The 13,710-nt window shown below is 60.7% G+C and overlaps 1 protein-coding gene across 1 annotated transcript; it reads left to right on the forward strand.

The window, feature by feature from the left end:
* Positions 1 to 815: 815 nt before the first annotated feature.
* Positions 816 to 4,740, forward strand: CHMP6 (charged multivesicular body protein 6). The gene is made up of 8 exons (XM_064395912.1): positions 816 to 971; positions 1,305 to 1,414; positions 1,861 to 1,948; positions 2,607 to 2,693; positions 2,783 to 2,848; positions 2,948 to 3,028; positions 3,215 to 3,269; positions 4,425 to 4,740. Exons 1-8 carry the CDS (start codon positions 909 to 911, stop codon positions 4,475 to 4,477), a joined length of 603 nt encoding a protein of 200 aa, XP_064251982.1. The 5' UTR covers positions 816 to 908; the 3' UTR covers positions 4,478 to 4,740.
* Positions 4,741 to 13,710: the final 8,970 nt, after the last annotated feature.

Below are 13,710 nucleotides of genomic sequence, written 5' to 3' on the forward strand. Positions count from 1 at the left end.
CATATTATTATACTCATTGCTGATATTTTTATCCCCATTCCCGGTATTTTTATTCCATTCCCAGTATCATTACCCCCATTCCCAGTATTATTCCCATGCCAGTTGTTTTTATCCCCATTCCCGATGTTATTATACTCATTCCCGATATCATTATCCCCATTCCATATATTATTATCTCCATTCCCGATATTTTAATCCCCATTCCTGATATCATTATCCCCATTCTCGGTATTTTACCCCCATTCCAGGTATTTTATCCCAATTCCCGCTATTTCCATTCCCATTCCCGGTATTTCCATCCCCATTCCCGATATTTTACCCCCATTCCCGCTATTTCCATTCCCATTCCCGGTATTTCCATCCCCATTCCCGATATTTTACCCCCATTCCCGCTATTTCCATTCCCATTCCCGGTATTTCCATCCCCATTCCCGATATTTTACCCTCATTCCCGGTATTTTATCCCCATTCCCGATATTTTACCCCCATTCCCGATATTTCCATCCCCATTCCCGATATTTCCATTCCCATTCCCGATATTTTACCCCATTCCCGATATTTTACCCCCATTCCCGGTATTTTACCCCCATTCCCGCTATTTCCATCCCCATTCCCGCTATTTCCATCCCCATTCCCGGTATTTTACCCCCATTCCCGATATTTTATCCCCATTCCCGGTATTTTATCCCCATTCCCGATACTTTATCCCCATTCCCGCTATTTCCATCCCCATTCCCGATATTTTATCCCCATTCCCGATATTTTATTCCCATCCCGATATTCCCGTCCCCAGCGCGCCCCCTAGCGGCGCGCCCCCGCCGCTGCGGCGCTCGCTGCGCGTTGTGCGGGGCCGGGCCCCTCGCGGCCGCCGTCGGGGGCGGGCCGGGCCGGGCCGGGCAGGAGCGGCCATGGGGAACCTGTTCGGGCGGAAACGGCGGAGCCGCGTCACGGAGCAGGACCGGGCCGTGCTGGTGAGCGGAGCGGGCCGGGATGGCGAGCGGGGGAGCGGGAGAGCGGGAGCGGCCGGGCTGGTGTGCCGGGGGGAGGGACCGGGCCGTGCCGGGCTGTGCTGCTGAGGGGGGACGGAGCGGCCCGGCTGGGGCTGAGCGACCCCCGGTGCTGTGGCTGACACGGCGGGGACTGACCGGGCCGGGGAGCGGCGCTGCCTGAGGGGCGCTGGAGCTGTCAGGGCTGAGCTGTGACCGCTGTCCGTCCCTCTGTCTGTCCCTCTGTCCGTCTTTCTGTCCGTCCCCCTGTCCATCCCTCTGTCTGTCCCCCTGTCCCCGTGTCCGTGTGTCCCGCAGCAACTGAAGCAGCAGCGGGACAAGCTCCGGCAGTACCAGAAGCGGCTGAGCCTGGGGCTGGAGCGGGAGCGGGCGCTGGCCCGGCAGCTGCTGCGGGACGGCAAGAAAGAGTGAGGGACAGCGTCACCCGGGCCCGGGGACAGTGCCACCGCCAGGGTGGCACCGCCAGGGTGGCACCGCTGCCTGTGGGAATCGGGATCCCGGAGGGGTTTGGGTTGGGAGGGACCTCAAACCCCACCCAGTGCCACCCCTGCCGTGGCAGGGACGCCTCCCGCTGTCCCAGGTGTGCCACGCCCTGTCCAGCCTGGCCTTGGGCTCTGCCAGGGATCCCCAGCTGCTCTGGGCACCTGTGCCAGGGCTGCCCGCCCTGCCAGGGCAGGGTTTGTTCCCAACACCCCGTTTGCTCACCCTTGCTGCCCGCAGGAGCAGCCCAGGCTGCCAGCTGAGCTGCCCAAAGCTGCCCCTTTAGCAGAACACAGGACAAACGTGGCTGTGGGGGCTCCTTGAGGCCTCAGTGGCCTCACCCTGCTCGTGTCCCTCCCTCTGTGTCCCTCAGGAAAGCCATGCTCCTGCTGAAGAAGAAACGGTACCAGGAGCAGCTGCTGGATAGAACAGAGAACCAGATCAGCAACCTGGAGAGGATGGTGAGCCAGGCTGGGGCTTCTGGGCTGGGGCTCCCCTGGAATTCCACTGCAAGCCACTGGCAGGTGTTCAGCCTCTGTCCAAGGGCAAATATCTCCAAAATTGTTGGTGTGCCTCGATTTTCCCTGGAGACACGGAGTGGGGTGTTTGGGACCTGCAGGTTCCCTGCTGAAGGTGTGCTTTGGGAATTGCTGAGGCATTACTCACAGGGGATGGCTGCACTGGGGCCCTGCTGGCTCGTGCCAGCCCTGTCATTTCAGAGCTGATGTGTTTGGGTTTGGGGAGGTCTCAGCTGGCACTGGCAGCTGGGAGATCCAGTGGAATCACCTGTTGGACCTGCTGGTGCAGCTGCCTGTGCTGAGCTTTTTGTGTGGATGTTTCCTGCTGGTGCCTCTGACAGCCCTGAAGGGGCTCCACTGGTTCCTCCTTGCAGCTGCCCTGGTGGTCCTGGCAGCCTGTGTGTGCCTAAGAATGCCAGCCATGGAATCATTTGGTGGGAAGAGCCCTCCGAGCCCTGGCACTGCCCAGCACTGCCAGGGCCACCACTGTCCCCAGTGCCACGTGCCCATTTCTGTTCAATCCCTGCAGGGTTCCCAGGGCAGCCTGGGCCAGTGCTGGCCAGGCTGTGACAGGCTCTCCCCTGTCCCCTTCCCACTGCAGGTGCAGGACATTGAATTCACCCAGATTGAAATGAAGGTCATCGAGGGCCTGAAAATCGGCAACGAGTGTCTGAACAAAATGCACCAGGTACCTGGGCTGGGCACTTCAGAGGGGCCTGGCTGGAGCTGCCTCCCTGCAGGCCCCTCCCACAGCTGGGTTTTGGCTCTGCCCTGCAGGTGATGTCCATAGAAGAAGTGGAAAGGATAATAGGGGAGACCCAGGATGCTGTGGAGTACCAGAGGGTGCGTGCATCGGGGGCTGGGAGCAGCCTCTGCACAGAGCTGCTGGGTGGGCACTGCATCCAGCAGGCTGGGCTGTGATGGCTTCCCTCTCCCCCACAGCAAATAGACGAGCTCCTGGCTGGCAGCCTGACTGAGGAGGATGAAGATGCCATTCTAGAAGAATTAAATGCTATTACTCAGGTGAGGTTGATGTTTTTGTGGTTAAAATCCACGTTTTCAGCAAGCTGGTTTTAACAGCAGTTCAAGTTCCTTTCTGCTACTCTCAGAGCTCAGTCTGGGGGGAAATGTGGGACACTGCCCCCCCCAGTGCTTGCCCATGCTCTGCTCTGTGACACGTGTGACACATTGTCTGTAATGTCCCCGCAGGAACAGTTGGAGCTTCCCGAAGTTCCCTCGGAGCCGCTCCCAGAGAAGATCCCAGGTATGTTCTCCTTGCACAGCTTTGGCTTCTGGTGCTCCTGTCCCCTGCAGTGCTCTGAGACCCTCTCCCCATGGAAGTGTCTTGGGAAATGGGAGGGGACAGCAGCTCCTGGAGTGGGGACAGCCCCAGCTGAGCCCTCGCTCCGGGAGCACCCCTGGCTCCACTCGCTGTTCCATCAGCCTTGGGGAGCTCCTGTGTGACACCTGCTCCTCTTGTACCTCCTGTACCTGCTCTGAGGCAGCCTCCTGCCCTGAGACACCTCATTCAGCAGGAGGCTCCATGAGGAATTCCTTCCTTGCCTGAGCCAGGCAAGGCTTCCTCCCACAGCCCGGGGCCGGTCCTGTCATACAGCCCTGGGGGTTTTGTGGATGTTGGATTCACCCTGCACAACACTGGATTTCCCTGAGGCTTGGGATGGCTTGGAGCTCTTCCCACCTCACTTCCCAGTGGTTTGGAAGCAGCTGGGTGAGGATCACTGGAGTCCCACAGTTCCAGGAGTGTCAGAGCATGCAGCTGGTGGTCCCTGAGTGTTCCTGAGCGATCCGAAGCCTCAGTGGATGGATTGTGTGGGAATGAAGCTGGGACGTGGGACAGCTCACTAAGAAAGTCACCAAACAGGCCCTGGTGGCCCTGCCTGGCAGGGAAGGAGCCCACTGGGATTCATCAGGTGTCTGTGCTGAGAAGCTGAAAACTCAGACTGCTGAAGCCTCTTCTCCTGGGACAGCAGAGCTGGAGCTCCCTGCTCGTGGAAAGAGGAGCTGGAAGAAGCCATTTCCCTGTGTGGAATCTGCCCAGGAGCAATCTGGGGTGTGGGGAATGGGGCTGGTTTCCTTGGAGCTTGTTTACTCCTAAACAGGGCTCAGATGTCAGCACTGAGGCCAAACAAAACACGGCCCAGGGTGAGGGCAGAGCTGGCCCTGCCTCTGCCCCTGCCCAGGATCTGTCCCTGGGCTGGGCGTGTTCTGAAAGTCTGTAATTCTTCAGTGCTGAGAAAAAGGGGGCATTTCCTCATGGGAACGTGGGATTATTTCTAACCAATTTCTCTTAGTTCAGGTGCTGTGCAGAGTGGACTCTGAGCCCTGGATCCTCCTCAGGAGATGGCTGCAGGATATTTGCATTCCCTGATTCTGTAACAAGTTTTTTTTCCTTCCACAGAAGTGTCACCCATCAAGAACAGGCCAAAGCCAGAGCTGGTGGCAGCATCTTAACTCCCAGTGCTGGGGATTCCCCCACCAAACTTTCACCCTGGACAGTTTGCCCTCCCAGTGTGTGCTGGGAGCAGGCAATGCCTTGGCAGCATCCCAGCTGTGCTGGGTGGATTGTGGAGCAGGATTCCCTGCACAGGGTGGGGAACCTCAGCTGATTATCGCTCTTGTATCAAGATTATTTTCTAGTGCTTTCTTTTTTTGTAACTTAAATTCCAGACTCACTCAGCTGCGCTGTCTCGGGATTAAACAGCAACTCTAAATCATCCAAAGCCAAATTTTTCTCTGTAGGTTTGATTCTGGTGGTCAGTCTGCCTTTGCTCTGGCCAAACCCCTGGAAATCCCATGCTCAGGGTGAGCATGTTTGTGCTGGGCTGGGGGAGCACCAGCCCTGTGCAGCACTCTGGTGTCCCTGTCCCTCTGTCCCTTCTCTCTCCTGGGTCCATCCAGGCTGGCTGTGTCCCTGTCCTGCTGCACTGGCTCGTGCAGAACCAACCCCAGGGGTTTGGTTTGGGCCGGGCTCAGGCTGGCTGCTCAGCCCTGCTCTGAGCTGCTGTGGGCTGAGGAGCCGGGCACGGTTCAGCCCTGGCACGGAGCCCCACAGAGCTGGGCAGCCCTGGGCTGGCAGAAATCTCCTGCCATGCCAGCGTGGAGCTCCTGGCAGTGTAGGAGCCAGGATTCCTCCCCCGTGGGCTCTGCTGCAGCGTCAGAGTTCAGCTTTGCCTGGGATGGATCCCATGGACTCTGCTCCAGTGCTCCTGGACGTTTCCTCGGGGACTCGGACACATTTCCTTGTGCTGCTCTGGACTCGGGGCCTGAAGCTCCAGAAATCACCACTCCAAAGTGCTCTGGGAGCAGCTGCAGGGAGCCCCACGCCCTCTGAGGACTCACTGGGATGCTGAAGGCTCTGGAACGCTGCTGACAGCCAGGTGGTGGCAGATCTGGCTGCTCTTGGAACGAACTCACCTGCCAGCTTGCAGATGCTCTTCAGGACACTGCAGATCTTTATTTATTATGTTCTTGAAGCCACAACCTTTAATCTGCATTTCTGCGACAGCAGAAGGACCAGAGGGTCTGGAGACTTTGTGGGGCTGTTGTTGGGGTTGTGGGATCTGGTGCTAGACAAAAAGTGATCCCAGGGACTGGGCCAGCAGCCGCTCTGGGTGGAGTCCTGCTCTCCATGTTGTGTTCCAAAGACTGGCCAGGGCATCCTCGTCCTCCTCGTGTCCCCAAGGCAGTGGGTGCCTTGGAGCCACCCCATTCCCACTCCTTCTGCTGTGTCCTCACTAATGCTCCCTACCAACCCCACAGTCCCTGCCCTGTGTTTGACACCAGCCTGGTGCTGGCAGAGCAGCTGCTGCCTCTGGAGCTGGCCAGGGCAGTGGATGGTCCCAGGGCCGTGTCTCTGGTCACCCCGGCTGCTGTGGGGACAGCCAGCTGCTGCTCCCAGCCCTCCCAGGCCAGGGTCCTGCTGTGCTCCCGATGGTTCATTCTGTCTGCTCAGTGCCGGCTGTGCTGCAACGCAGCCCGTTCCCACCAGAGAGAGCCTTGGCTTCACCAGTGCCGCGCTGGCAGGAGCATTCCTTTTCCTTCAGGCTCCTTCAGCCCGGTGCCAGCGGGTGCTGGGCTGTTCAGCGTGGCCCTGGTTCGTGTGCGGGGCACTCCCAGGAGGCTCTGGAAAGGATCTGTCCTGGGAGTGCAGCTTCCATTGCAGGTGCTTTGGGAACACCGTGTTCCCTGGGACTGGCATGGCCACGGGAGAGACCTGAGGAGGGTGTGCTGCGGTCCCTCTGCTCTGGTTTCCTCTCTGATGAACAGGAGGGATGAGCCAGCCCTCCCAGGGACTCTGCCAGGGCCAGGCCGGGTCCTGGTGGCTGCACTCCTGGGTGTGAGAGGGAGCAGGGCTGGTGCTGAAGGGGTTAATGCAGCTCCTTCCATTGGCTGCCACAGTGCAGGGACCAGTACTGATCCAGCAGGAAAGTTTGGAGCAGATTGGCGCAGCTTCCTCTGCTGCTCCCTGCCCCAGCAGCTCCTGCCGGGTCTCCTCCTCGGGAGGAAGGGCCGGGGGCAGGCTGTGACCTCTGTCTGTGCTGTGACAATAAACTGCTGTGACAATAAACTGCTGTGACAATAAACTGGCTCCACCGACTCCTCTTCCAGCCTCGTGTTTGCACAGGGAGTGTTTTGGATGAGCAGGAGTTGCCTTCCTCCTCCCTGCCCTGCCTGCTCCTGGCAGAGATGTGGGCAGGAAATTTCAGAGCAGGCTCCGTGTGTGCCACAAACAGCCCTGGATGGCCTGGGAGGTGACAGAGCTGGGACAGTTCTGGTGTGGCTGGGGCTTTTGAGAGCGTCTGCCGCTGCCCTCCCCTCCTTGGCTTTACAGCAAGGCCAAATTTGGGGATTTGTAAGAATTACTCTGGAATTGTCAAACTGCTCCACGGGCACTCTGTGCCCAGACTCAGGGCTCACGTGGACGTGTGGCTCCCTCCTGAGGGACCTCACTCTCCCATCCCATTTCACCTCCCTCTGCAGGACTTTGTGCTCCCATCCCTGTGGAGTTGTCCAGCCAGCACCGAGCCCCTGTGTGTGACTGTCCCCTGTTTGCCGTGGCCACAGGGGCTGGGGACACCCCACGCTGCACCCGCTGCAGGGTGAGGCCCCAGCTGGGGCGTCCCTGCGCCTCTGGCTGTGCTTGGGCAGCAGCTGCTCCCTTGTTACTCTGCATTTTTGTCTCTCCTGCTGCTGGGAGCAGCGGGATGCCCCCAGACCCTCGGGGTGGCTCAGCCCCCCCGGCCCTGGGAAAGCAGCTGTGCCGGCTCTGGGGTGTTTAATTAGCACTCGCCGTGCCCCTCAGCTTGGCAGCAGGGTGGGAGCCAGCTCCTGCCGGGAGGGCTGCACACACAGCTCCTCCAGCTGTGTTTGGGTTGGCCAGATGTTGAGCGTGGGGGCAGCGCTGCTCGCTGTTCATTGAACCCTGAGGGCAGGAACAAACCTCAGCTCCTGCCTCGGCTGCCCCCAGAGCCCTCCCTGGATCCCCCGGCCCTGGCATGGCCTGGCCCCTCTGGAGAGGTTGTGGCACTGGACAATGCCCAGGGCAAACCTGGGGGCAGGCACAGCCGTGTGACAGTGACAGGGACTGCAGCATCCCAGGACACTCACTCCTCTGGATCTCGGTGCTGTTCCCAGCACTGGTGTGGCTCTGGGGGATTCCCGTGCAGGGGAAGGGGGAAACGAGGAGCTCTGCTGGGAGAGCCTTCATCCCCCAGCCCGAGCAGGGTCTGAGACAGGAGCAGGAATTCCAGCCAGCGTTATGCAAGCAGCAGTGCCTTTAAATAGATTCCTATTCCCTGTTGTCCAGGAGGCAGCTGGGCACCAGCACCGCTCCCTGGGGCCGTGCTGGGCCCTCCCCAGCCACCCCCAGCCCTCCGTGTGCCCCCGGCTGACACCAGGCAGGGTCGGGAGCTGCCTCCCCTCCTCAGCAGCCTCTTCCCGGGGCTTTGAGGGAATTGTGTAACGGGAGGCGGTGGCAGAGCCCTGGCAGTTTCCATGCCAACACAGCTGGATGGCGCTGCCGGGGACGGGCTGCCAGCCCCCCCCAGAACAGCTGAACCCCGACACGGCTGCACCCCCGACACGGCTGCTCCCCTGACACGGCTGCACCCCTGACACGCTGTCATGCTGTTTCCTGGAACACCCATGGAAACACCAAACAGAGCTGGGAACCCCGGAGGTGTCGGATCCATGGCCTCTCATCTGGGTCCTGCTGCTTTTTGGCACGAGGGGCTCAGAGGCCCTGGGGGCTTTCCCTGTCCCCCCTCAGCTCCCCCCCAGGGGAATGAGCTCACAGTGTCCCTTGTCCCCCACCCTCCCTGGCAAACCCTGACTCAGAACCAAGCACAGTTTGGTGGATCTTTCATCCTCCTCCTCCTCCTCTTCATTATCCACACCCTGAGCTCGCCCTGCCCTGCGTGGGGTTCCAGGGGTTCAGGGGCACTGCCAGGGTGCTGCATTCTGCACCCAAACCCTGCAGTGCCACCCCCATCCCAGCTGCCCACTCGGACCCGCTGGGAGCCAACCCTGGCCCCCTCCCTTTCCCCCTTCCGTATTTCCAGTGCCCTGGTGTCACGCTGAGTCACCAGCAGAGTAGAAGAGGCTTTGGCAGGGAACAAGCCCAAGTTTTGATAGTTCAACTGTGAGAGGGAAAAAAAAAATCAGCGTAATTTCCTAATTAGAGCAGGGCTGGGAACAAAGCGGGTCTGTCCGAGCGCGGCGCGGCCATGGCCCGGAATGTGACCTTTGCTGGCTGCTGTGCCAGACGGGAGCTGCCACTGCTTGGCAGGGCCGAGGTGCCTGAGCAGGGCTGGGATTCCTCAGAGGGCTGAGGTGCCTCAGCAGGGCCTGCTCTGACGTAGGAGCCCAAATTCCTGCTCCTGGGGGATGCAGGACCCGTGGCGATGGGTGGAAGGAGCACTGGGAGGTGGCACTTGTCCTCGTGTCACCACTTTTGCTGCCCTACCCTGCCCTGCCGTGGAATGTGGCTCCTCAAGTCGTGTGTGAAGCCGTGGCCACGCTGGGTGTCCCTGAGGGCCAGTGCTGCCACGTGACGGGTGTCCCCAGCCTGTGTCCCCAGCCCGTGTCCCCAACCCCTGTCCCCAGCCCGTGTCCCCAGCCCCTGTCCCCAGCCCGTGTCCCCAGCCCGTGTCCCCAGCCCCTGTCCCCAGCCCGTGTCCCCTGCCCATGTCCCCAGCCCCTGTCCCCATCCCCTGTCCCCATCCCCTGTCCCCATCCCCTGTCCCCAGCCCCTGTCCTCAGCCCCTGTCCCCAACCCCTGTCCCCAGCCCGTGTCCCCAGCCCCTGTCCTCAGCCCCTGTCCCCAGCCCCTGTCCCCAACCCCTGTCTCCATCCCCTGTCCCCAGCCCCTGTCCCCAGCCCGTGTCCCCAACCCCTGTCCCCATCCCCTGTCTCCATCCCCTGTCCCCAGCCCGTGTCCCCAGCCCCTGTCCTCAGCCCCTGTCCCCAGCCCCTGTCCCCAACCCCTGTCCCCAGCCCGTGTCCCCAGCCCCTGTCCCCAGCCCCTGTCCCCAGCCCCTGTCCCCAGCCCGTGTCCCCAACCCCTGTCCCCATCCCCTGTCCCCATCCCCTGTCCCCAGCCCCTGTCCCCATCCCGTGTCCCCAACCCCTGTCCCCATCCCCTGTCCCCATCCCCTGTCCCCAGCCCCTGTCCCCATCCCGTGTCCCCATCCCCTGTCCCCATCCCCTGTCTCCAGCCCCTGTCCCCATCCCGTGTCCCCATCCCCTGTCCCCAGCCCGTGGCAGAGCCGTGCCAGGCTGCTCCGGGCTGGCTCCGTGATTAATTAGCGAGAGAGGAAATGAGAGGAGAGCAGTGCCGGGGCTGGGCTGAGCTCTGAGGCAGGAGGAGCCGTGTCCCTGTGGACAGGCTGGAGGTGCCGTGCGGGGAGCTGGATGGCCTTGGGCCTGCAACAGGAGCTGGGGAGTTTGCACCATGTCCTTCAGGCCTGAGATCCAGCGTTTTGCTGCTTCCCGGAGCTGGGATGGGCAGCCACGGCCCAGAAGTGGCCATGGGACAGCAAAACGTGCCCGAGGGGGCTGTGGGCTGTGACCAGCCCAGTGCCAGCTTGAGGACAGCAGGGGGGACATGGGCAGGGGATGGCAGGACCAGAGCAGCAGGATCTGAACCTGTCCCTTCTGCCACCTCTCTGTGACCGGCTGGTCCTTCCCAGGGCTGGGCAGGGGGGAGGCAGCTCCAAGGTGCCCAGAGCCTCCCAAGGTGCCCAGAGCCCCCCAGGGTGCCCAGAGCTCCCCAGGGTGCCCAGAGCCCACCAGGGTGCCCAGAGCCCCCCAGCAGCACCCCGGCTCTGCCCCAGACGCTTCCCCGAGCTCAGCAATGTGATGCAAAATCCCATCATACCAATTATGCAAATCGCATAAACTATTCCTGTTATTCAGAAGGATCCCCAGAGAGCTCCTTAGCGCTGTAATTCAGCATTACTCACTCGTGAAACAGGCGCTGGGGCAGGTGAGGAGGGACAGGGCTCGGGCTGTGCCCCAGCCCGGCAGTGAGGGGACCTGGAGCATTTTGGGGCTCCCCCAGAACACACAGCTCTGCTCCCCCAGCCCCAGGGACCATGGCACAGGTTGGGCTGTGGAGCCCTCCCAAGCCCCAGGGATGGCAGCAGGGATTTGTCCAACTGTGGCAGGGCCAGGGCTAGCCCTGTTGCCCCTTCCCCTCGTGCAGCAGCCAGAGCCTCCCTGCATCCCCCATTCCCTCCCTGTATCCCCCATTCCCTCCCTGCATCCCCCATTCCCTCCCTGCATCCCCCTTTCCCTCCCTGCATCCTCCATTCCCTCCTTGTATCCCCCTTTCCCTCCCTGCATCCCCCTTTCCCACCCTGCATCCCCCATCCCCATCCTTCACCCCCCATTCCCATCCTTCACCCCCCATTCCCTCCCTGCATCCCCCATCCCCTCCCTGCATCCCTCATTCCCATCCTTCACCCCCCTTTCCCTCCCTGCATCCCTCATTCCCCGGTGCCTCCATCTTCCCAGGCCCGGCGCAGCATCCGCAGCGCTTTGTTCTCCCACCCACTCCGTGCTTCCCGTCATCCCGGCTCCTCCCCGTGCCTGCGGGAGCCTCCCGGGAGAGCCGGGGCTGCTCCGCGAGCCCGGCCCTGGCAGGGCAGGGGACAGCAGGGGACACTCTCCGGGCCCGGGCAGCCAGGGGGACACGGCTGGCATCAGGAGTGTCCCAGCCCTGCCCACCAGGGCTGCCTGCAGCCCACGGGCACGGGGGTCCCTGTGGGCACTGCCATCGTGCCCCCAGGGATGGCACCCAGTCCCCAGGCTCTGCAGCCCTCGCCGTGGCAGGGCCACAGGGTGACACGTGTGTCACACCAGGGAGCAGAACTGTCCCCGAATCCCTGGGCACAGCAGCTTGCACTGCTGGGAGTCTTGCTCAGCTGCTGCTTCCAACAGGATTTAGGGAAACCCTGGGATGATGAGGGGCCCGGTACTTTGTCTGCCTCAGTTTCCCCTTGGTGAAATCAGCCCACCCCACTTTGTGAGTCCCACTCTCCCAGCTGGAATCGGGGTCCAGCACTGCAGCTTCCAGCCTGCAGAAGAAGGGCCTGGATTGCTCATCCTTGGCTAATCCCCAGGAAATGGCTTTGCTGGGTTTGCTGGGCAGGATTTAACTGCTGGGAGCTGCTGGCACATGTGGGACATCTCCAGCCCAGGGACAGCTGCTGAGTCCTGGCCCCTTGATGGTTCAGGGACCAGCTCCCAGCAGCACCAGCAGTGACAGAGCCCTGGAATGGGCTGGGCTGTGTCTCAGGTGTAGCTGGGTGTGTGTTCAATCCCATCTGTCAGAGGTGGGGCAGTTATCTTCTGTCAATTGGGCAGTTTTCTTTATCTCTTCCACACCCAATCCTCCCTCCAGGAGACATCTTCTGTTAATGGGCCATTAATTATTAATTCTCTTCTGTTCATGGCCACTGAGTGTCCCTGCATGGCTGATAAAATTCCATCATCCATTGGGAGATGCTCTGCCCAGGGCAGGAGCCAAGCATTCCTACCTGGACACAATCTGAGCCTGGAACAGCACAGCAGCCTTTGCCCCCTGCATTCCCAGAGGAGCAGCTTTCTCCTGCCCTGCATTCCCAGAGGAGCAGCTTTCTCCTGCCCTGCATGCCCAGAGGAGCAGCTTTCTCCTGCCCTGCATTCCCACAGGAGCAGCTTTCTCCTGCCCTGCATTCCCAGAGGAACACCAGGCCCATCTCCAGCAGCCCTGGAGCTCCAGAGGAAAACTCCCCCCTTGTGCAGGATCCCTGCTGCAGCAGAAGCACAGCTGGCACTGCAGGAGGGCTGAGCCCCCATGGGATGGGACTGTGCCCCCACCCTGACCCACAGGGCTCAGCTCCTGCTCTCACTCTGGCAGTGTTTTGGTTTTGTTTGTACTATTGCATTTGTATTTTTTATTTTTCCTAATAAAGAACTGCTATTCCTACTCCCATATCTTTGCCTGAGAGCCCCTTAATTTCAAAATAATAATAATTCAGAGGAGGGGGTTTACATTTCCATTTCAGGGGAGGTTCCTGCCCTTCTTAGCAGACACCTGTCCTTGCAAACCCAGAGAGCTGAAGGGGCCTTAAAGCTCATGGGACATTCTGCTAGACCAGGGTGCTCCAAGCCCTGTCCAGCCTGGCCTGGAACATTTCCAGGGATGGGGCAGCCACAGCTTCCCTGGGAAACCTATGCCAGGCCTCCCCACCCTCACAGGGAGGAATTTATCCCCAGTATTTAACCTAAACCTCCTCACTGTCAGCTCGAGGCACCTGCTGGAGTCCTGGTGAGCAAAGGCTGCCCTGCACAGGGGAGGCTGAGGCTGAGTTTTGGGAGGATGCTCCAAGACGTGGGTACTGTGGGGTTTGCTGGCCCAGCTCCTTAATGAGGTGCTCCAAAGGAAGTGGGGGACAGCCTGGGGTTGAGGAGGGGCCCCCGAGGAGGGCAGGGGACAGAACTGAGTGAGGTGTTCAGGGAAAACACATCCTGTGCTTGTGGGGGGTTGGTTTGGCTCAAACCCACCTGGCTGATTCCCCAGTGACCCCCAGATGTCAGAAAAATCACGTTTAGATTATTTGAGAAAGAAAAACTTCCTGACAGTGCAGGGAGGGCTGGCAGTGATGTCAGGGCCCTGATGGAGAAGCCATCTGCCCAGGACCTTGGGACAGGCAGCTCCTGGGAATCTCATTAGCACGGTGGCACTCGGGTACACACCTGCCCCGCTCGGGCTGTGCAGGGCCCCCGGGGCTGGGTGGGCTCAGCACACTCTGAAAAGGACGAACACAGAGCCAGGGGCTGCCACAGAGCCAGGGGACTGAGTGGGAGAGGAGATGGAGGTGACTTCTTCAGCCTGGTCCCGTTCCCTGCCTGGTCTCTCCTGCCCTGGCAGTACCAGAGAACCCAGGGGCCACCTGGAGCAGCTGGGGCTCGATCTTCCTTGGGAAAATCTGGGCATTTTCTCAGGGGCTGTGACAAAAACCAGCACTGGTGCCATGATGGTCCCTCTGCTTCCTCCTCTCTGTGCTGGCCACTGCCACATCCCACTCAAATGCCCCAGGGATTCCCACCCACCTTTATTTCTCCTCTCTCCATGTCACCGGAGGCATCCCGAGTCACTGAGGATGTGGCAGCTCTCGGTGACCCCGCAGTGCCACGTT

This window comes from Passer domesticus, chromosome 20 (genome assembly GCF_036417665.1).
Source record: "Passer domesticus isolate bPasDom1 chromosome 20, bPasDom1.hap1, whole genome shotgun sequence".
NCBI lineage: Eukaryota > Metazoa > Chordata > Aves > Passeriformes > Passeridae > Passer > Passer domesticus.